This window comes from Lactuca sativa, chromosome 4 (genome assembly GCF_002870075.4).
Source record: "Lactuca sativa cultivar Salinas chromosome 4, Lsat_Salinas_v11, whole genome shotgun sequence".
Lineage (NCBI taxonomy): Eukaryota > Viridiplantae > Streptophyta > Magnoliopsida > Asterales > Asteraceae > Lactuca > Lactuca sativa.
The window spans coordinates 263,844,876-263,866,167 of record NC_056626.2 but is presented as its reverse complement, the minus strand read 5'-3'; the positions used below and the strand labels follow the sequence as shown (position 1 = coordinate 263,866,167).

Genomic DNA, 21,292 nt, shown 5'->3' with positions numbered 1-21,292 from the left:
ATCCGATGACTTAACCGTGTATTCAATTGGTATATTATGATATGGTCATAATATGGTCATATACCAGGTGTTATACATAATATGTCATAAATGATGGATTTATTTGCCAAGCAAATCAAATATAAATCATTTCAGCTAATTCAAACCTATGAGCTAGGTCCTTTTGAGATTGGCTCAAGCTTAGTGCCATGTGACAATGTTTAGTTTCCTCTAAAGGAATCTTCTATCTTGATCTCATTCAAGATATTGTCAATATATGCATAAGTATATTAAACTCTTGACATTCATTTTATCTATCTCTATGGATTTTACATTCCAAGAATGTATCTTGTCCTTCCCAAGTCTTTCCTTTTAGAAATACATACTTATTCAAGGTGATTAGGTCTGGCATGGTCATAATGTAATTTCTTATAATTAAGTATGTCTCATTTATACAAGATTAGGAATGTCACTATGCTCCCACTAGTTCTTAGTGAACACACATGTTCTATCCATTTTGATATAAAAGCATACATTATGGCTTTACATTAAAATAATGATTGTAATGTTAAGATGTTTTCTTTATATCCACAAGTGGATCTCAAGCTCTACACATTTTATTAGGATAACATGGATTAATAAAAGCTCCAGGCTAATCTATATAGATATCTTCTAGTATATATCTATTAATAAAATCGGTCTTTCTTGAAATCTATTTGCTATATCTCATATTGAGAATATAAATTTATAGTAAACAATATCCTTGTTGATCTAGTCATAGCTACTTGTGAAAAAGGTTTGAACAAAGTCAATGTCATGAGTATGATAAGAACCACAGTCAATGAAATGAGTATGATAAATTCCTTTTATAACAAATCTTGCTTTAAATGTGTATAGTTATCCACGTAATGTATTCTTTCTAGAATAATCACTTACTCCTTCTAGCCTAGTTACAAGGAGGAAGTTCAATCAAGACCATACCTGCTTATCATACACGGATTACGTCTTATGTTCATGACTCTAAGTCATTAATTAGATTCGAGATCTGACATATCATCTTGGTATTTGATGGATTTGCTAGAAACCATTGAGAAAAGCTCATCAATGACAGATTGCACATTTCTAAAGTCATATATGATTTCTACCACTAAAGCGAACAATTTGTGTTTGTGAATAGCTATTATTCAAGTTTAACAATCCCTTGTTAAAACTAGTGCCAACTATTACTACATCTGGTGATGGTTCTTGAGCTACTTCAAGTTCCATGTACCTCCCATTTGTTTTGTCATTAGAGGCTTGCTTTCTGCTAACTCAGCTATCAGAGGAATAAGAAAAACTTAGTCTTGGTGGGTTTGCTTATAATAATCTAAGCCACATTTAGAGTATTATATGTAAATATGTATTTAGTAGAATTTGGGTTTAAAAGTTGTAGTCCAACATAGGCTTTAAATCCATAAAAAATTTAATAAGATAGGGATGGAGCCTTTCCATACATAATCTTATAAATAAAATTTATATGTGCTAGTTAGTTGGTGCTTGTACTCAAGATACAAACGATAGTGTTCTAGTTGTTATCCCAAGTAAATAAAAATAGGACATCTCTATCGATTAGAAAGAAATCATACCAAGTAGGATTTAATTCATCCTTTATTATCATTAAGGCCTTAGATAGTTCTTATTGGTTTGCATTTCAACTTTATATTCGAAAACTTAAACAAAAGTTTCACAATTATGCTTTACCATGTAAAATATAATTGAAACTACTATAGTTATTGATAAAGTTGATTTGTATCTTGTACAAATCTTAGACAATTATTTGAAAGGAAGTGTATACCATAGTGTATAGTTCCTTAATAATTTATTTTCCCTACTGCTTAGTAAAAATATCATTAGGAATCTTGTATATATAAATAAGATTTACATATGTCAAATAAACTACATTATTTGTCTTCAAAGATTCCTTTCTTGAAGTTGGAATATGTGAATGTCATTTATATAATAAAGATAACAATGTCAAAAATGAGTTTGGTTTAAAACAAGTTTAAGTCAAAAGTATTTTGCATATAAAACTTGTTATTTATAAAAAATTGATATTTACTTAATAATTCTAATTAAGAGATCTAGTCTCATAAAAGAGTTTTGATCATTTTGTGAATATAAAGGTGATTGTTATGAAAAAAGATTTAAGTAAATAGTCAATCAATCATAAATTAATTGAGGCAAATATTTAGACAAACTAAATTAAAACATATATTGTTCCAAAACAAACATTGTTTCATAATACAAGTGCATTATGTTCCTAGCATAATTAATCAACTAAACTTCGAGAGTATCGTTCCAACTTGATCATGCTCAACTAGTTACTCTTTAGTAAATATCTGCAAGCCAATTACAAATATTAGATTAACATTTAAGTACAAGTACCTAAGTATTATATGAAAAGTATGAGTTCTATCTAGTAGATTATGCTTAACTTGAAGAGTTTTATTTTGTTTACTTCCTTATAAGAAGGTAAATTGCACCACATCGTTTCTCACATAAAACATATGCCTTGATCATCACTTATATAAGGAAATACCAAGTTCTCTATTCTCTCATAGTTAGGTTAGGATTGGGTTTGGGTTTAAACCCAAAACCGAACCCGGAAAAAAAAACGAAAACCAAGAAACCGAATCCATCGATTATGGGTTGGGTTGGGTTTTGATTTTCCAAAAACCAATAAATCGGTTTTGGGTTAGGTTTTAGGTCAAAACCAACCAATGCCCACCCGTAATGATTACTTAATCATGATGGAATGGTGACAGGTGGACACAATTCAGGCATATGGTGGTTAAATGACTTCGGATGGAAGATGGAGGACGATATAGGAAAGATGGTGAAGTTTTGTGGAACATCCTTAGAAAACGTGATCCAAATGCATGTAAGGAGATAATGAAAAAAATGAAGTTTGAGGTAATTTTATATTTACTCATAATATATCTATGATTATGAATGATGATTATTGAGTAGTATAATCATGATTGGTGGATTGTTGTTGTTTGCAGAAGCAATTTAAACCACCAGATTTGAGGAAAGGGAAAGCACCAAATAAGAACAAACAAGATTGATCTGAAGCAGCAGACATGATAGTAAGATTTTTGACATATAAACTGAAAAACTAGCCGGCTGGTGAAAAACAAATTAGTGGAAAAAAAAAAAATTTTGATAAAATATGATGTTAGTAAAATTAACTGATAAGTTAAGTCAAATGTATATAATACCATAGAAAAGTATTTAGAAAAACATGTTTCTCATAATTTATAATTAAGAAAATGAAAAAAAAATTAAAAAACTCAGTGAAAAACTAGTTTAAGTGGTTTTAAAAAAAAAAACTAGTTTATAAGGTATTTTTTAAATTATAAAAAATAAATAAATAAAAACTAAGAAGATAAATTAGTTTATCTAAAAGACAAAATTTGGTGTTTTACAATCCATCAAACACCAAACACCACAATGAGAATATTGGGTTCTAGAGATTTAATTCATTCAGAAATGATCTAAATTCCCTGCTCTTTTTTTCCATATACTCATCTCATTATAAATTCATAAGAGTATCATGGTAATCTTAAACCAACGATCCATTGAACCAATTCAGATTTTTACATCTTATCTTTTTTGGTTTAAAAGACATTGTAACGGTTCTTTAGAGACAGATAGATTTGTCAAAAAAAAAAAAAACATACCGAATATTAAATTATAACTCCAACTGTTTTAACAATCAAAAGCCTAAATCAACATTTTATTTAAGTTTTCATAAACCGAAACAAATCTCATTGATAAAATCATATTAAATTCCCCATGAGTCTTAGGATCATAGCACCAGTACTCTGGTCAATCAAAGCTTTTAGTAAATAATCAAAGATCAAATTCAACTCACGAGCACATACAGTGGCTTGTCTCCTAATCTCTCCCGACCCTATAATCAACAAAAATATGATATTAATTTATAGTAATTTCACTAGTATACTGTCTGTGACAGACTGTAACTGTTACTGTGACTGTAAGGTACCTTCAATTCAGGCAATTCAATGACGCATGCGCACTCAACGACTTTGACTCCAACCCGCTCTGGAATTAAAAATAAAAAATAAAGAAACTGAAAGTAATGAATTTGTAAAAAAGGGAATTTTTAAAAATATTACCAAGTAGACTGATGGCAGCACACAAGGTTCCTCCAGTTGCAATTAAATCATCAATTACAAGAGCTCGTTCTCCTTCTTGTACAGCTCCAACATGCATCTCAATTTTGTCTGTACCATATTCCAATGAATACTCTTCCGATATAACCGCACCTGAGATAATAACAAAAAAAAATTATGTATAGCAATGTGTACTTTATGTGGGTTTTTCAAAGTACATAAATGGTGTAACAGAAAGAAATGAAATTGATAGGTAAGGTAAAAGAATGGGAGAAAAGGTGTACCAGGTAATTTGTTTGGTTTTCTCATTGGGACAAATTTTGCACCAATGGCCAATGCAATTGGAGGACCAAATATGAAACCTCTTGCTTCAACACCTACATTATAAAACCAAAATCAGGCTAATGAGTTTCTCTCCATTAATTCAGAAAGAAACACCAATGTGTAGCTTACATAATCCAAAAAGTCAAAAGGAAACAGCACCGTAGAACTTTTATTAAGACACTTAAGTATTCTCATTAAGACAGCTGAATAATCCATTCTTGTGAAAAATATGTGCATATGGAACACAAGTTAAGAGGGGGGAGAAAGAAAACTACAAGATACTACCTCTGTTCCATATAAAAAAAAAAAACTGATGGATTTTGTAAAATCTAACACCAACTTTACCTTTTGTAGGTTTCTGATATAGAATTTAAATTGGAAATAAAGTTTGGAATAGATAGATATGAGAATTATGCTAATTTGTAGAACCCAAACCTGTACATAACTAAACTAGTTTTTATGATTAATGTTTACAAATCTTGTCTTTACTATATCATATAAACTGAACTGAATCAGGAGAAAGCCATAGCTATTAGCTACCTTTTCATACAGACAAATACTAACTAATCACAGTAAAAACTCATTCAAATTCAAAAAAAATGAACAGAAGACCATGATAACAAGCCAGAAGAAAGATTACCAGCAACAACCGAGATGTCCTTGTCTTTATACCTCTCGACAAACAGATCGATAGTGTCCTTAAACGCCACCGGATCAAGCAACAACGTCGTTATATCCTGGAACAAAATCCCTACACACAAAAAAACCTCATTAAGGCTTCAACTAGCAACGATCCTGTGTCATATATAGAGAACAAATTCTAAATCCATACTTTGTAGATGCAACATCAGTTAATATATCTAAAACACACACACATTTAGAAGTTAGGGTGCAAACCTGGCTTCGGAAAGTCCGGGATGACACGAATGGCGGATGTGATTCTGGCGATGCGACTGTCAATGAGACCATCTGAAGTGGGAGCTGCCATGTTTGAGGAGCAGCTGGGGTTTAGATCGGTGGAATATGAAGCTTGTAAATGGCGGCCGCCGGCTCCTCCTCGTGCTGTTGACGCGGAGGTGGATCGCTTTTTTGTGCAAGTGGAAGGGAAGGATGGGGCAAGCAATTTTAGCGAATTGACGAAATTGCCACTGTATAGGAATGTGTGGGACTTCACGATGACGACATCCGAGTTGAAGATTTTAAGCGTATGATCCATGCCTCGGTTTTTTCGATTGATCTGGATAGATAGGAGACGACAAAATGGGGAAATTAAAACGGGGTTATAACCCGTAGAATTCATGACTAACAAAAATATTGAAGCTTTAAAAATGTAAATATATATTGTATTAATTTTGTACAGGCTTAGAAACACTATCCTGTTCAGCCAGGTAATGTTCATCGGCAGGTAATGTTCATCGGCTTATTGTCTTTTACCCCTCTTCATATCCAGAAGCATCGTGACAAATCTTGAACCCAATTGATCATTGTCGGGAGCCTCATCTTTTCCCTTGCATCTTCCGTCACTACATCGTTCACCCTCCTTCACAATCTCAGAGTTGTATTCGGTGTTAGTGTGTGTTATTGAGACATCCGGTGGTTCTTCTATTCCATTTTCATGCCAGCTATCGTTCTCTCCCACCTCCACCATCGCTTACTTATGCCAATACATCCATACGCGGCGGTACCACCACCTCCCACCCTAGAAATTGAGTTTCAGATGCCAGTGACTTTTATGATTGGATTTCGTGCTATTCCTCAGAACTGTCATCTGAGCCATGGTGGACCTCCCCCAATTTCATCTCCTGTTTGTGACCTTCGGTTTCCCCCAACTTACAATGTGGGTGTACAATTGTAACACCCGGATTCCCAGGTATGATATTTTCTTCCTTTATTTTTGGGTTTTATGGGGGAACTCGGCGAGTTGGCGTCTAGACTCGCCGAGTATGGTCGCGGATTCATATGCAAGTTCACACCTGTACTCGGCGAGTTCATGAATAGACTCGGCGAGTCCATGCTGTTTAATGAAACCCTAATTTCCAGGGTTTGAGACCTATTTAAAGGGCCTTATGGCCGTCATTTGCGGTCACCAACCCCCAGAGAGAAACCCTAAAGAGATCTAGAGCGTTTGTGAGGAAGGAGAGGCCAATCTTGAACTTTTGTGGGTGTTTTTGCAAGAAGGAAGTGTTCAAGGCAAGAGGAGACTGAAGGAGGTGCGATTTTGGTGGTTTTTGAGCTCTTAGAGATTGCATTGAGGTATTATTCTCGGACTTTCTTCAGTTTTGGTGTTGATTCTTAGTGTTAGGGTTTTCTAACCCTTTTACAGGTTGATTAAGTGGTGTATTTGGTCCCTTCTTGAGTTTGTGTTCTGGATCTGGACCCAAAGAGGTCCAGAGACCTTAACCCTTGGAGCTTTATGAGTCATTTTGGGAGTCATGAGCTTGGAAGGTCATTTTTGGGGCTAAATCACCATTTTGGACCATTTAGATGTTATATGTGTGTCAAGGTCCGAACTTTACGTGATTATCATGCTTGGGGAGGCCAGATCTATGATTGTATGGAACAGATCTGACCTCAGAAGTTGTTTTGAGTTTGTGCATGGCATGAACTCGCCGGGTCCGAAGAACAGAATCGGCGAGTAGTATGAAGGTTGCCCGTTAATCACTCAGCGAGTGGACTTGTCGAGTTGGGGGAATGACTCGGTGAGTCAGGGAGAGTCAGGGGTCTGAGTTCAAGTTGGAACTCGCCGAGTTGTTCTTGAGACTCGGCGAGTTGAGTCGGGGTGGCCCGCGATTCATGCTAGGTGGAACTCGTCGAGTCAAGGGAAGTACTCGACGTGCCAAGAGAGGATCTAAGAGAGTCAATGGATACGTGTAGACTCGCCGAGTCGCCCTAGTGCACTCGACGAGTCGGGTCAAAGTTTGACCATTGACCTTGTTGACTTTTAGGGTCGAGTACAGTTGTATTTATGAGAGTATTACTTTATGTGATTAAGCGGAGGCTAGATCACACTACGTCCGAGTCAGATATTTACCGAGACATCGAGGTGAGTCTTCTCACTATACGTTACCTAGAGTGGTACTATGTGATGACCAGAGGGTCTTATGTGTTATGTATGAGATTATGTGCTATGTGATATTCGTATGTGGTATGATGATATAGACCGGATCAGAGGGTTTAACGAGCTATGACCGGACCTAAGGGTCCAACAAGCTACGGGACTGGAGGGTCCCGCTGAGACACATCGACCGGAGGGTCGTATTATAGCCTCGAGTGGAGTATATGTTGTATGTGGTATTTTGGGGAACTCACTAAGCATTTATGCTTACAATTGTTGTGTTATGTGTTTCAGGTACTAGTGATGAGCGCGGGAAGGCGCCGACATGATCCGTACACACATGCATTGAAGTTTTTGTAGAGATTCTGGGTAGATGTTTTGTGACAATAACATTTGATACAATGCGTTTGACATTATTTTATGAATGAATGAATGTTTTAAAAATGAAAAATTATTTTGAAAATTCACGTTGTTACAAGTTGGTATCAGAGCCTTGATTTAAGGGATTCGGATGCATCTTCGGGCGTATCTGAACTCAAACTGAGGATTTAAGGAAAAATCTTGATAATGAAGTAAAATTTTTGAAAAGAGTAAAAAGAGTTTTGAGACAAATAGAGCAAAGCCGTGTGTACGATCAGCCAGCGCCCGAACGGGAATCCCCAAAAGTACCCTTACATTATGTGTTATGAGATATGTTATGTTATGCATGCTAGAGTAGGCTAAGTATACATATTAGGACTAGAGTGGCCTGATTTGTGATGCCTTAGCCTAGGAGATTTCTGCTGCTGAGATGCTTTGAGAGCGAGTAGATAGCAGTTAGGAGCTCATGAGAGTAGAGTACTTGTAATCCAAGATCCAAGGAGGAGGACTTGGAGTGAATACTGATGCGGTGTGGTCAGAAGTATTGGGCCCGTACTACTGGAGACATCGGATCAGTGGGCATTCCAAGTAAGAATCTTTTGGACAACGGAGGACAAGTAGGGTTGCGTCATCAAGTATGTGTATGCTCGATCGAGTCTCTGATAATTTTGTTGTATTTCAGAAGCATCATGGTTGGGACTCGACACACACCTGAGAGCAGTGGTGTCAGCGACGAGGAGATCCGTCGATTGATTCATGAGGAGGTTGCTGCTGCCATCCGGGTTGAGATTCCTGAGATGTTTGGGGACATTAAGACCACGTTGATTGAGACTTTTGATAAGCGGTACGCATCATTGACTGAGGCTACTGCAACTGCAGCTACTGCTGCTGTTGCTGCTGCCAGACCCCAGGGAGGTGACTCGTTGTTGTTCCGGGAGTTCAGCAACACGAAGCCACCAGAGTTCGATGGGACGCAGGACCCGATTGCCATTATGAGGTGGATCTCTGACATCGAGGGATGTTTCTATACGTGCTCTTGTCCAGAGCACTTAAGGGTTCGGTCCGCCTTGAACCAGCTCCGCCTGGGAGCGAAGGATTGGTGGAAGTTCGTGACGGTGAACTTCACTTTGGCTGAGATTTCTGACGTGACCTGGGAGAGGTTCACCGCTATGTTCAGAGAGGAGTATGTTCCCCCGGTGGAGAGGGAACGGTTGATTCAGGAGTTCTTGACCCTCAAGCAGAGTACTGATTTTGTGGCAGTCATCACCAGGAAGTTTCATGAGAGGGCGATGTTTTGCCCTGAGCACGTGTCGTCTGTGCAGGCTCATATGAGCCGTTATCTGAGTGTGTTGAGGAGAGATATTCGGGAGTTCGTGGCGAACTCAACTTACCGGACATTTGCTGAGCTCCAGGCAAATGCCCGGAAGAGGAAGATCAGGTTGGAGACTCAAGCCAGTGAGGAGGCCGAGTCTCAGATGATGGATCGGCGACCGGCTCAGTCTCAGCCGGCAGCCAAGCGGGCTAGACCCGCTGATTCGAGATCTGGAGGCACGAAGGGCCGCACTTGTGGGAAGTGCGGTAAGAGTCACAAGGGGTCGTGCAGGGCTGGGGTATGCTGCAAGTGTGGGAAGGAAGGCATATCGCGAGGGATTGCCCCAAGGGATTCTCGGGTTGCTTTCATTGCAACCAGACCGGCCATCGGAAGGCCGAGTGCCCGCAGCTTCTTTAGGGATCAGCGCAGGGATCTGCACCTGCTGCTAGGGCTACCGAGGTTCGGCCGGTGAAGGCCGAGGCCCCGAAGGCTTGTGGGAGAGCATTTCAGTTGACCGCGGAGGAGGTCTGCACGGCGCCCGATGTTGTGGCTGGTATGTATTCTCTTTTCATCGTTTATTTGAGATGAGTTTTTATGCTTATATGAGGATATGCGTAGGTACTTTTCTTGTGAGTTCTGTGCCTGCATTGGTATTATTTGACTCGGGTGCGAGTCGGTCGTTTGTTTCCATAGCATTTAGTCAGCATATTAGTGTCTGTCGAGAGGCGTTGGATCGGCCTCTGCGAGTTTCCATAGCTGATGAGCGAGCAGTGTATGCTTCGGATATGATTCAAGGATGTGTCCTTGAGATCTTCGGTGTGGAGTTCCCGATAGATCTGGTTCCGATCGCGATGGGGGACGTGGGTGTTATAGTGGGTATGGATTGGTTGAGCCGATATGGAGCTGTGATAGACCACGAGCGTCAGTGGTGACGATTCGAGACCCTAGTGGGGGAGTTCTTACAGTGCACGATGAGGGTACACGTGCGGGGTCAGCATTTTGTTCGGCCGCCAGAGCGAAACAGAGTCTACAGCAGGGTTGTAGAGGATTTGTGGCATATGTGATGGATACGAGGGTTGTTTCGGAGAGACTGAATTCAGTTGATGAGGTTCCAATAGTGAACGAGTTTCCGGATGTGTTTCCAGAGGAATTGTCGGGTGTGCCTCCGGAGAGGCAGGTAGAGTTTGGTATTGAGTTGGTTCCAGGAGCTGCGCCTATCGCTAAGGCGCCTTATCGCCTTGCGCCTCCGGAGATGCAGGAGTTATCCTCGTAGCTTCAGGAGCTGCTGGGGAAGGGGTTTATCAGGCCGAGCAATTCGCCATGGGGGGCGCCTATCCTTTTTGTCAAGAAGAAGAATGGCTCGCTCCGGAGGTGCATTGATTATCATGAGCTGAATAAGCTAACGGTCAAAAACCATTACCCATTGCCGAGGATCGATGGTTTGTTTGATCAGTTACAGGGAGCATCTTGGTTCTCCAAGATCGATTTGAGGTCTGGGTATCATCAGGTGAGGGTGCGGGAGGAGGACGTCCAGAAGACAGCATTCCAGACTCGCTATGGGCATTACAAGTTCGTGGTGATTCTTTCGGACTCACCAACGCACCGGCGGTGTTCATGGATCCCATGAACAGGGTGTGCAGACCGATGTTGGATCGCTCAGTGATTGTGTTCATCAAAGAACATATTGGTGTATTCAAGATCCAGAGAGCAGCATGAGGAGCATTTGAGGGAGATCCTCGGAGTTCTGAGATCGGAGAGGCTTTATGCCAAGTTCTCCAAATGTGAGTTCTGGCTACGAGAGGTTCAGTTTCTGGGACACCTCATTAACCAGAATGGATTATTGGTCGAGCCGGCCAAGATTAAGGCGGTCATGAGATGGGAGGTGCCGAGGTCACCCACCGAGATTAGGAGTTTTCTGGGTTTGGCCAGCTATTATTGGAGATTTATTAAGGATTTCTCCAAGATCGTCGTGCCACTCACCAAGTTGACCCGAAAGGGTGTTGCGTTTTCATGGGGACCAGAGCAGCAGACCTCGTTCGAGACACTTTGCCGGAGATTATGCGAAGCCCTAGTGTTAGCCCTTCCAGAAGGGATGGAAGATTTTGTGGTATATTGTGATGCATCGATATCCGGATTAGGAGCGGTGCTTATGCAGAGAGGGCATGTGATTGCATATGCATCGAGGCAGCTTAAGCCTCATGAGTCGAGATACCCCACTCATGATTTGGAGTTGGGAGCGGTAGTGTTCGCTCTCAAGATCTGGCGACATTATCTATATGGGATTCGGTGTACGATATACACGGACCACAAGAGCTTGAAGTATTTGATGGATCAGCCCAACATGAATATGCGCCAGAGGAGGTGGTTGGATGTGGTCAAGGATTATGATTGTGAGATCCTGTACCACCCGGGCAAGGCTAATATGGTAGCCGATGCATTGAGCCGTAGGGCGGAGGGCGCCCCAATTCGAGATGTTTGTTTGAGATTGTTAGTGATGACCCTGGAGTTGGATGCTATTCATGGGGCCCAGGCTGAGGCTGTGAAGCCAGAGAGCCAGAAGAGGGAGCGAGTTGTCAGGCTGGTATCGGAATTTGTTACCGATAGCCGGGGGCTTATGACATTTTAGGGTCGGATATGGGTACCGTCTGTGGGCGGAACGCGTACCATTTTGATGGAAGAGGCTCATCGATTGAAATTCTCGATCCATCCCTGGGCCACTAAGATGTATTTGGGCCTGAAAAAGGATTATTGGTGGCCCTGTATGAAGAGGGATGTCGCATGGTTTGTAAAGAGGTGCTTGACCTGTCGCAGGGTGAAGGCCGAGCACCAGCGTCCACATGGTAAGTTGCAGCCATTAGAGATTCCCGAATGGAAATAGGAACAGGTTACCATGGATTTCATCACCAAATTGCCAAGGACCGTGAGGGATGTCGATGCAATTTGGGTGATTGTGGACAGGTTGACAAAGAGTGCTCACTTCCTGGCCATCAGTGAGAGCTCTTCCGCGGAGAAGTTGGCAGAGATGTACGTGAGAGAGGTGCTATCGCAGCATGGAGTACCGATCTCGATTGTCTTAGATCGAGATGTACGTTTCACTTCCAGATTCTGGAAGAAGTTTCACGAGGAATTGGGTATGAAACTGCATTTTAGTACCGCAAACCACCCACAGACTGACGGGCAGAGTGAGCGGACGATTCAGACGCTCGAGGACATGCTCTGGGCATGTGTGTTGGATTTCGGCGGGAGTTGGGACACGTATTTGCCCTTGGCGGAGTTTTCTTATAACAACAGCCATCATTCGAGCATTGGCATGCCGCTCTTTGAGCTATTGTATGGGAGAAGGTGTCGAACCCCTATTTGCTGGGGAGAGGGAGGGCAGCGCGTGATGGGCAGCACTGAGATTGTGCTTCAGACGACAAAGCAGATCCAGCAGGTCAGGCAGAGGTTGTTGACCGCTCAGAGTCGTCAGAAGAGTTATGCGGACAGACGCCGGTCCGAGCTCGAGTTTCAGGTCGGTGACTTCGTGCTCCTGAAGGTCTCTCCTTGGAAAGGAGTGATCCGATTCAGGAAGAGGGGCAAGTTGGGACCTCGATATATTGGTCCTTTCAGGGTGATCGCGAGGGTAGGCAGGGTAGCCTATCGTTTGGAGTTGCCAGCAGAGTTGGGTCAAATTCATGACACTTTCCACGTGTCGTAGTTGCGAAAGTGTATAGCCGACGAGTCGGCAGTGGTGCCATTAGAAGATATCCAGGTGGATGCGAGCCTGAATTATGCCGAGAGATCGGTGCGATCAGGGATTGGAAGATCAAGGTTTTGAGGAACAAGGAAATGCCACTGGTGCAGGTCCAGTGGCAACATCGGAAAGAGTCAGAGTTGACTTGGGAATCGGAGCGTGACATGCGGGAGCAGCATCTGGAATTGTTTCCAGAGTGAGACTTCGAGGGCGAAGTTTGATTCTAGTGGAGGAGAATTGTAACACCCGGATTCCCAGGTATGATATTTTCTTCCTTTATTTTTGGGTTTTAGGGGGGAACTTGGTGAGTTGGCGTCTAGACTCGCCGAGTATGGTCGCGGATTCGTATGCGAGTTCATAGCTGGACTCGGCGAGTTTATAAGTGGACTCGGCGAGTTCATGAGTGGACTCGGCGAGTCCATGCTATTTAATAAAACCCTAATTTCCAGGGTTTGAGACTTAATTAAAGGGCCTTATGGCCGTCATTTGTGGCCATCAACCCCCAGAGAGAAACCCTAAAGAGATCTAGAGCGTTTGTGAGGAAGGAGAGGCCAATCTTGAACTTTTGTGGGTGTTTTTGCAAGAAGGAAGTGTTCAAGGCAAGAGGAGACTGAAGGAGGTGCGATTTTGGTGGTTTTTGAGCTCTTAGAGATTGCATTGAGGTATTATTCTCGGACTTTCTTCAGTTTTGGTGTTGATTCTTAGTGTTAGGGTTTTCTAACCCTTTTACAGGTTGATTAAGTGGTGTATTTGGTCCCTTCTTGAGTTTGTGTTCTGGATCTGGACCCAAAGAGGTCCAGAGACCTTAACCCTTGGAGCTTTATGAGTCATTTTGGGAGTCATGAGCTTGGAAGGTCATTTTTGGGGCTAAATCACCATTTTGGACCATTTAGATGTTATATGTGTGTCAAGGTCCTAACTTTACGTGATTATCATGCTTGGGGAGGCCAGATCTATGATTGTATGGAACAGATCTGACCTCAGAAGTTGTTTTGAGTTTGTGCATGGCATGAACTCGCCGGGTCCGAAGAACAGAATCGGCGAGTAGTATGAAGGTTGCCCGTTAATCACTCAGCGAGTGGACTTGTCGAGTTGGGGGAATGACTCGGTGAGTCAGGGAGAGTCAGGGGTCTGAGTTCAAGTTGGAACTCGCCGAGTTGTTCTTGAGACCCGGCGAGTTGAGTCGGGGTGGCCCCGCGATTCATGCCAGGTGGAACTCTTCGAGTCAAGGGAAGTACTCGACGTGTCATGAGAGGATCTAAGAGAGTCAATGGATACGTGTAGACTCGCCGAGTCGGGTCAAATTTTGACCATTGACCTTGTTGACTTTTAGGGTTGAGTACAGTTGTATTTATGAGAGTATTACTTTATGTGATTAGGCGGAGGCTAGATCACACTACGTCCGAGTCAGATATTTACCGAGACATCGAGGTGAGTCTTCTCACTATACGTTACCTAGAGTGGTACTATGCGATGACCAGAGGGTGTTATGTGTTATGTATGAGATTATGTGCTATGTGATATTCATATGTGGTATGATGATATAGACCGGACTAGAGGGTCCAACGATCTATGACCGGACCTAAGGGTCCAACGAGCTACGGGACTGGAGGGTCCCGCTGAAACACATCCACCGGAGGGTCGTTTTATAGCCTCGAGTGGCGTATGTGCTGTATGTGGTATTTTGGGGAACTCACTAAGAATTTATGCTTACAGTTGTTGTGTTATGTGTTTCAGGTACTAGTGATTAGCGCGGGAAGACGCCGACATGATTCGTACACACACGCATTAAAGTTTTTGTAGAGATTATGGGGAGATGTTTTGTGACAATAACATTTGATACAATGCGTTTGACATTATTTTATGAATGAATGAATTTTTTAAAAATGAAAAATTATTTTGAAAATTCACGTTGTTACAACAATCGCAGTGAGGGTTCGTGATTTTGATTTTCGAAGGTAAGGGCATCAGCTCAATTGCTCTCTGATATCGAAAATGCATCATGTTCATCTACGGAGAGTGGACAGGAGCCCCCTCAACAAGCTACTCTGAAGGCCAATTCATGTCATGATATGTTTGAAGTCACCTAAGGTTTGAATTATTCTCAATTTATTCACTTATATATCGATAAAATTATCATGTTCTTCTTGCATATGTTCCTTTGTCAAATCTACCAACATATGTTGCTTGATCTTACCCAGTCTTGCGGTTTTCACCTGCTATGCTCTATTAATTTTGTTTTGGGTAGGAATTTACTCCCAAGTTTGATTTTTATTCCTCTTTATTTATTCTAAATATTTATTTATTATTTGTTTTATAAAGCCAAACCCCTGTTATTAGTGACTTTGATGTTGTTGTTGCAGATTCTTCGCTACCCGTTGCAATGTTGTAGTATGTCATTGATTGGATTTGTAACATTAGGATCATGAGGTGTATATATATATATATATATATATATATATATATATATATATATATATATATATATATATATATATATATATATATGTATATAGAAATCTGGGTTGCCAAGACGTGGTAATGGCATCCCCTCTAGCATATTATGAAGCTATTCTTGGGCATGAGCTTAGATCTGAAGTTGTAACTTCAGATCTGAACTCTCTTGGGTCTCTAAGTCCATAAAGCTATCAGCTTTGGCAAGTATGAACTCCTCCTTAAGTGTAAAACTCCATTGCAAGCTTAGTTTTGTCGTTATATTACTTTAGAGGCTTGCATGCACGTACAGTTTGCAACTTTACATGATAAACATGCCTTAGGAAGTTGGATCTGCAATATGGAACCTTAAGATGGCTTAAAAAGCATCTGAATGGAAAATGGACTGAAGGGACTTGATGAGTTGCATGGTCAACTCAGCGAGTCCGATGAAGATTGTCGCGGACTCAACAAGTCAGTGGGGTGACTCGTCGAGTCAGTTAGGGTTTTCCCGGTTGTTGGCACACATGAACTTGGCGAGTTGCAAGGAAACTCGACGAGTTGGCCAAGGAATTTTCGGCCGCACACATTAGGAACTCGATGAGTCACTCAGTGACTCGGCGAGTTGAAGAGTTATTCAAGGAACTTGACGACTGGATAGTTGTACTCGACGAGTTGAGGTCAACACGGACTGTTGACCTTGACCATTGACTTGGGCTTTGACCAAGTGTTGACTAGTTGACTTCTGGGGGAATTTTGGGAAATTAGAAATTTATGGATACGGTTTTATGGTGAATATAGATGGTGGAGTTGTGACAATGATCCAAGAGTGGAGCTTATCATTTCCGCACGTCAGTTGTGAGGTGAGTTATCCTCACTATATCAACAGGGTCTGAGGCACCAAGGTCATCCCTTCATTGGATTTGTATCAGGGTATTTGCTTGATAAGTTTATTGAACTGCTAGATCTGCATCCTGGCAAAGAGGATGGTATTATATTAGTGGCCTGGTTTAGGTCGGTATCCCGGTATATAGGATGATGTTATGTTAGTGACCGGTTAGGTCGGTATCCTGGTTATAAGATGGTTGTTGTGTTAGTGATCTATTAGATCGGTGTGACTATTTGTTATATACATGTTAGCATATGATATTTACATGCAAATGATTGTTTGATTAGTATGGGGGTTAGGTTGAGGTGGGTCCTGCTTCGTGATGTAGGCCAACATACCTAGGGCGGGCCGGATAGACTATAGGCTCAGGAGGGCACCTAGCTAGGCCGAAGGCCCGACGAGCAGTCCGGATAGGCTGAAGGCCCCGAGATGGCGGTCCAGACGTGCAGAGGCTCATAGAGTGGGCCAGATAGACCAAAGGCCCGGTGCGGGCGGTCCATTCATACTGTCGACTCAGAGAGTAAACCAGGTGGACTGAAGGCCCGGTGCGGGCGGACCAGTCACATTGTAGACTCATGATACATGGTTGTTCTATTTCTTATATGTTTATATGATTTGGTTATATGTATGGCATTAGTATTATGAGGGTAACTCACTAAGCTTTCGGGCTTACAGTTTCAGTTTATTGTTTCAGGTTCAGCAGATGGCCGCGGGAAGGTGAAGGCGTGTCCGTACACTTCCTCGATTGATGATTGTGATTTCTGGGAACTTTGATGTATAAACTATTTTGAAAATGAATTGTAATAATTGAATGGTTTCAAATGATTCAAAAAGTTTTAAATTCGCTTGAATTTTATGGGTGTTACAAGTTGGTATCAGAGCCTTGGTTTGAGTGAATTGGCGGAACACTCGTGTGAATCCAGTCTCAAATCAAGGAAAGATTTTCAAAAGGATTTTAAATGGTTTTCAAAATAAGTAAAAGAGGATGCGAAGTGTACGATCAGCCGGAGCCAGTAAGTAGACCCCAAAATACCATACGGTTATTTGATATTATGATATGTTAGAACAACATGCTAGTACTAGGCTAGGGATCTTCAGGAATTGCATAATAGAATTGCCTGATTACATGATGCCTGCTAGCCTAGGGTTTCCTTTATATGAGATTGACATCATTACTGTAGTTGTTTAGTGTATGCATCATGGTTAAACATAACTAAGATCTTATAGCCTAAGAATGTTTGATTTGGCCTTATGTGTTGTTCTTGTCTGATTGGGGGCTTAGGCTAGGATTGGATATTCGAAAGTCTATAGGGTCCAACGTTATGTATGACTAGCATACACTAGTGCTGCAGGGTTGGTGGAAGTTTCATGGATGGGTGGATTGCGGGGGACTGGTAGGTCAGTTATGAGATATTTAGCTTTCCACTAGGAGTGAGGATTAAGCGCTCGCTTTGTCTGTGTATATTGTTAGGGTGTTGTGGTGATACTTAAGAAAAATATAGGTAGATGTGGAAGGTAGTATGGGCCCGTACTACTGAAAGCACATGACCCATACGCGTAGCAAGGAAGTCACAAACCTTGGGGTTTAGTTGGAAGTTGGTTCCATGTTATGGTATGGATTATTCGAGATGATTTGAGACCGAATCCAAATCAGGATCGAGAACTGGCAGCCAGGATATGCCAATATTGTCAGAGGATCGCGTCAGGGAGATCATACGGGAGGAGGCGATCGAGATTGTTCGGGGATAGATTCGAGAGATGTTTGGGTCTTTCAAGACCGCCATGGTGGAGTATTTTGTCGAGCGCCATGCAGCAATTGCTGAGACGGCTGCCGCAACAGCTTCCGCAGCTGTAACGACCGCAGGGAGTGGAGCTGGTCGAGCTTTCCGGTACTGGGAGTTGTCACTGATACATATTCTGATGAGTAGAGGGGTGCAATTATTAGGATCAGGGAGATGATTTGTACTCGTTATATTTCCGCGGGCTGAGCGAGAGTGGCTAGAATGTGGGTTTCTATATTTGAGGCTCGGGGGTTTGATCGAGGCCGAAATGTGAGTCGCGGGAACTCCGGAAGGAAGTGATGATTATGTTTAGCTGGGGTTTTGCAGCTGGAAGGGGAATGGTTTAATGAGGGATTGGATTTTCGTTTTTTAGAGCAAGGATTTTGCCCTCTTAGTATTTCTAGCACGAAGGAGTGAGCAGACTTGTGACCCCAGGATTAGGTTGTATTCCAGCTCGGGGTCAGTTGGTTGCAGGAATAGGCAACATTATTTCAGCACCGGTGAGCGTAGATGGGTCGACGTGGCATAAGTATTTGTAAGGTCTGGTTTGACTTGGATCTCTTGTATCTGACGGTAAGGATTGATTGTGTGATCTATTACACTTTTGGGGTTGTAGACTATGTCTTGGGAGTAGTTTATAGCCCCGTTTAGGGCAGAGGTTGTTTCAACTGCTGTAGTTCAGCTATGGGCGTTTGAGCTGGTAAGTGAGCCAGGGTGCAAACCCTGAAAAGAATGATTTCTAGAGACCGAGAGCGGGAAGCTGGTTTGAAACACCTTTGGAAAAAGGGTTTTATGTGGGAGGTCTGCGGATAGGGTCCCATAGAAGGGTTATTCAGCATTTTCCGGATTCAGCGGTTAGTAACCGTTAGTGATTGACTGACTAAAGCGCCAAAAGAAGTAACTCGTTGTCAAGGTATTAGTTGAAGCATCTATCTTGTGGTCTTCAGGACTTGAGTGTGAGGTCATTCAAGAATTAGTGACTGTTGGTTCACTGGGGTTCAGGAAGTTTTCATCTGGTTCTTAAGAAGTGTGTGATCAACTGGGATTGGCTAGTGATGGGGCACTAGCGGGAAAGAGTTGGTTGTCATCGGGTCGATCGTTGGGAAGTGAGAAGGATTGGGAATTCTCTAATGTTCATGTATTATGAAGGCTTAGTCGAATCTAAGTGGGGGAAAGTTACCTCGGGATGCTGAGCGGGCGAGGTTTTGAAATGGGGATAAGTTTCACAACCCGACAGGGAGAATGGAGGCCCTAGTGGCTACTTGGTTTGAGGGTTGTGTTGATTGGGGGTTTAGCAAAACTTCTAAGCATAAGAAACATGTCTTCTTGGTGCTTGATAACAGAAGTTGGGGAACCATGTTGGAGTTATAGTCAAGAATTGAGTTTAGTTTGAGTATTTGGTCGAGGTTGTGCATAACTCTGAGGGTTTTTGGATTGATAGATTGAGAGTTTGGTTAGCTGCCAGGGCTCGGCAGTGCTTGCAGCACGGGTGTGCGGGTTATTCAGCGTATGTGATAGACACGCGGTCGGGGGGAGACCATGGATTTCCGAGAGGGTGGATGATCGACATGAGGCCTAGGGTTAGGCCGGAGTTTAAGTCCATGAAATGGATTAGGAGTTCGGAACCCTAAGAGGATGAGAACAGTTTGCATGGGAAGGATCACCAAGATGGGTGGTCCACGGAGATAGTCAACAGGTTAGAATGGTCCAGACAGGCTGAAGGACCAGATGGTGCGGTCCAGACATGCCGAAGGTTCTGAGTGTGGTCCAGATAGACTGAAGGCCTGGTGAGGCGGTCCAGTCATACTGAAGACTCTGTTTGTGTTTGTAGATCTATGTACGGGTATTGAGTATGCTACTATGCTATAACAATCAACATGTCTGTCCCCAGGTATTGAACATATTGTTGGAGTAGGCTGAGGACTCCGATGTGTTTTTGGGTTTGATCGGAAGTTGTTATTAGAGATCGGATGGAGTACAGAGGATCTTGGTGATCTCATTAGTTCAGAGTGCCTTAAAGGATTAATCTTCTTGGATCGGGTAATACTCCAGTTAGGGACTAGGAAGTAGATCTGATTGGGTACTCGTCAGCCTTATGAAGGCTTGGGATTAGAATATCATGTCATTCAAGTTTTGGGAACCGGGTTAGATCTTTCTCATGATCGTCTATGGCATTTGGATAGGGTTGAAGCGGTCCTGATTTATGCAGTGGGCCAAGATACCCAGTGCGGGCCGACTGAAAGTCGTAGGTACGGAGTCTCAAGGGAGACTAGGTTGGATGTGAGGGTGACGTGGGTCATGTAATGTTCATTATATTGGTAGAAGTTGATGGCAGGGCGTGGAAGCAAGTCCAGCCATCTGGTTTCTTTTCGGGAGACACATGGGACTGCTGTTTGTTTGTCTCTTTTGGTTAAGTAATTGGCGAGGTTTCCGATGTTTTAGGTAGTGGGCAAACAAGTTGGGACCAAGGAGGTTTCGACTTCGCCTAAGAAACATCATATGGTAGCAGGAAGAGTTGAAGTGGGTTTATGATTTGGGATTCATGTGTAGTAGTAGTTTTTGTGTCGTTATGTTGTTTGTTGATGAGAGGAGTGTTGATTAGGCCCTTCAAGCGGCGGAGGAAAGTGGATATCTGTAGGGCCGGAGTGTTGGGCAACTGAAGTGACGACAGTAGTGTCAATCGGTCATCGGGAGCATTCCGGTCATGAGCTGAGGGCCAGAGAGGGCATACCAGACTCATGCTATGGGATCGAAGGCAATCCATACCTATGCTGAGGACCATGTAAGGGTATTCCAGTCATAGGTTATGAGCATAGAGATTGTGTTGGTTATGTATTTTGTAGGAGCGCGTTCGGATTGGATGTATTGTTGAAGATTCGGGGGAGTTGCACTTGGTTGTGACGAATCTGAGGATGGTGGATGAGACGCAAGGATAGATCATTGGATCTCAAGTTATGAGTAGACCCGAGTTATGTTCAAAGAGGTATTCTAATCTAGGCTATTCCATCTTGAGGATGACCCGAACCTATGATTGATTGGACCTGATATGTTTGGTATTCCAGCCTGAGGCTGATTGGGCCAGGAATGTGTGTTCGTGTTATAGTGGATCAATTTGGTATGATATTTTGGGACAAATATCCTGTCAGCACAAAAGGGTTCACTTCAGGAAGAGGGAAAGTTGGGTTTCCAATACTTTAGTTCATCAGGATTTTGTCAAGATGGCAAAGTGGCATGAAGGATAGACCCTA

The 21,292-nt window shown here is 42.4% G+C and overlaps 1 protein-coding gene across 1 annotated transcript; it reads right to left on the bottom strand.

Moving 5' to 3' along the window:
• Positions 1-3,698: 3,698 nt before the first annotated feature.
• Positions 3,699-5,712, bottom strand: LOC111904450 (adenine phosphoribosyltransferase 1). The gene is made up of 6 exons (XM_023900216.3): positions 5,379-5,712; positions 5,122-5,232; positions 4,442-4,534; positions 4,161-4,310; positions 4,028-4,086; positions 3,699-3,934 (listed from the first exon to the last, which is right to left on the bottom strand). The coding sequence occupies exons 1-6, from the start codon at positions 5,695-5,697 to the stop codon at positions 3,887-3,889; spliced, it is 780 nt and encodes a 259-aa protein (XP_023755984.1). The 5' UTR covers positions 5,698-5,712; the 3' UTR covers positions 3,699-3,886.
• Positions 5,713-21,292: the final 15,580 nt, after the last annotated feature.

What these genes read in the sequence shown, in the direction of transcription:
- LOC111904450 (XM_023900216.3), bottom strand. Translation starts at nt 5,697, where the DNA reads ATGGATCATACGCTTAAAATCTTCAACTCGGATGTCGTCATCGTGAAG. An exon ending in TGCTGCCATCAGTCTACTTG is followed by an intron (nt 4,087 to 4,160) that starts GTAATATTTTTA and finishes TTTTAATTCCAG; the next exon opens with AGCGGGTTGGAGTCAAAGTC. An exon ending in TTGAATTGCCTGAATTGAAG is followed by an intron (nt 3,935 to 4,027) that starts GTACCTTACAGT and finishes TGTTGATTATAG; the next exon opens with GGTCGGGAGAGATTAGGAGA.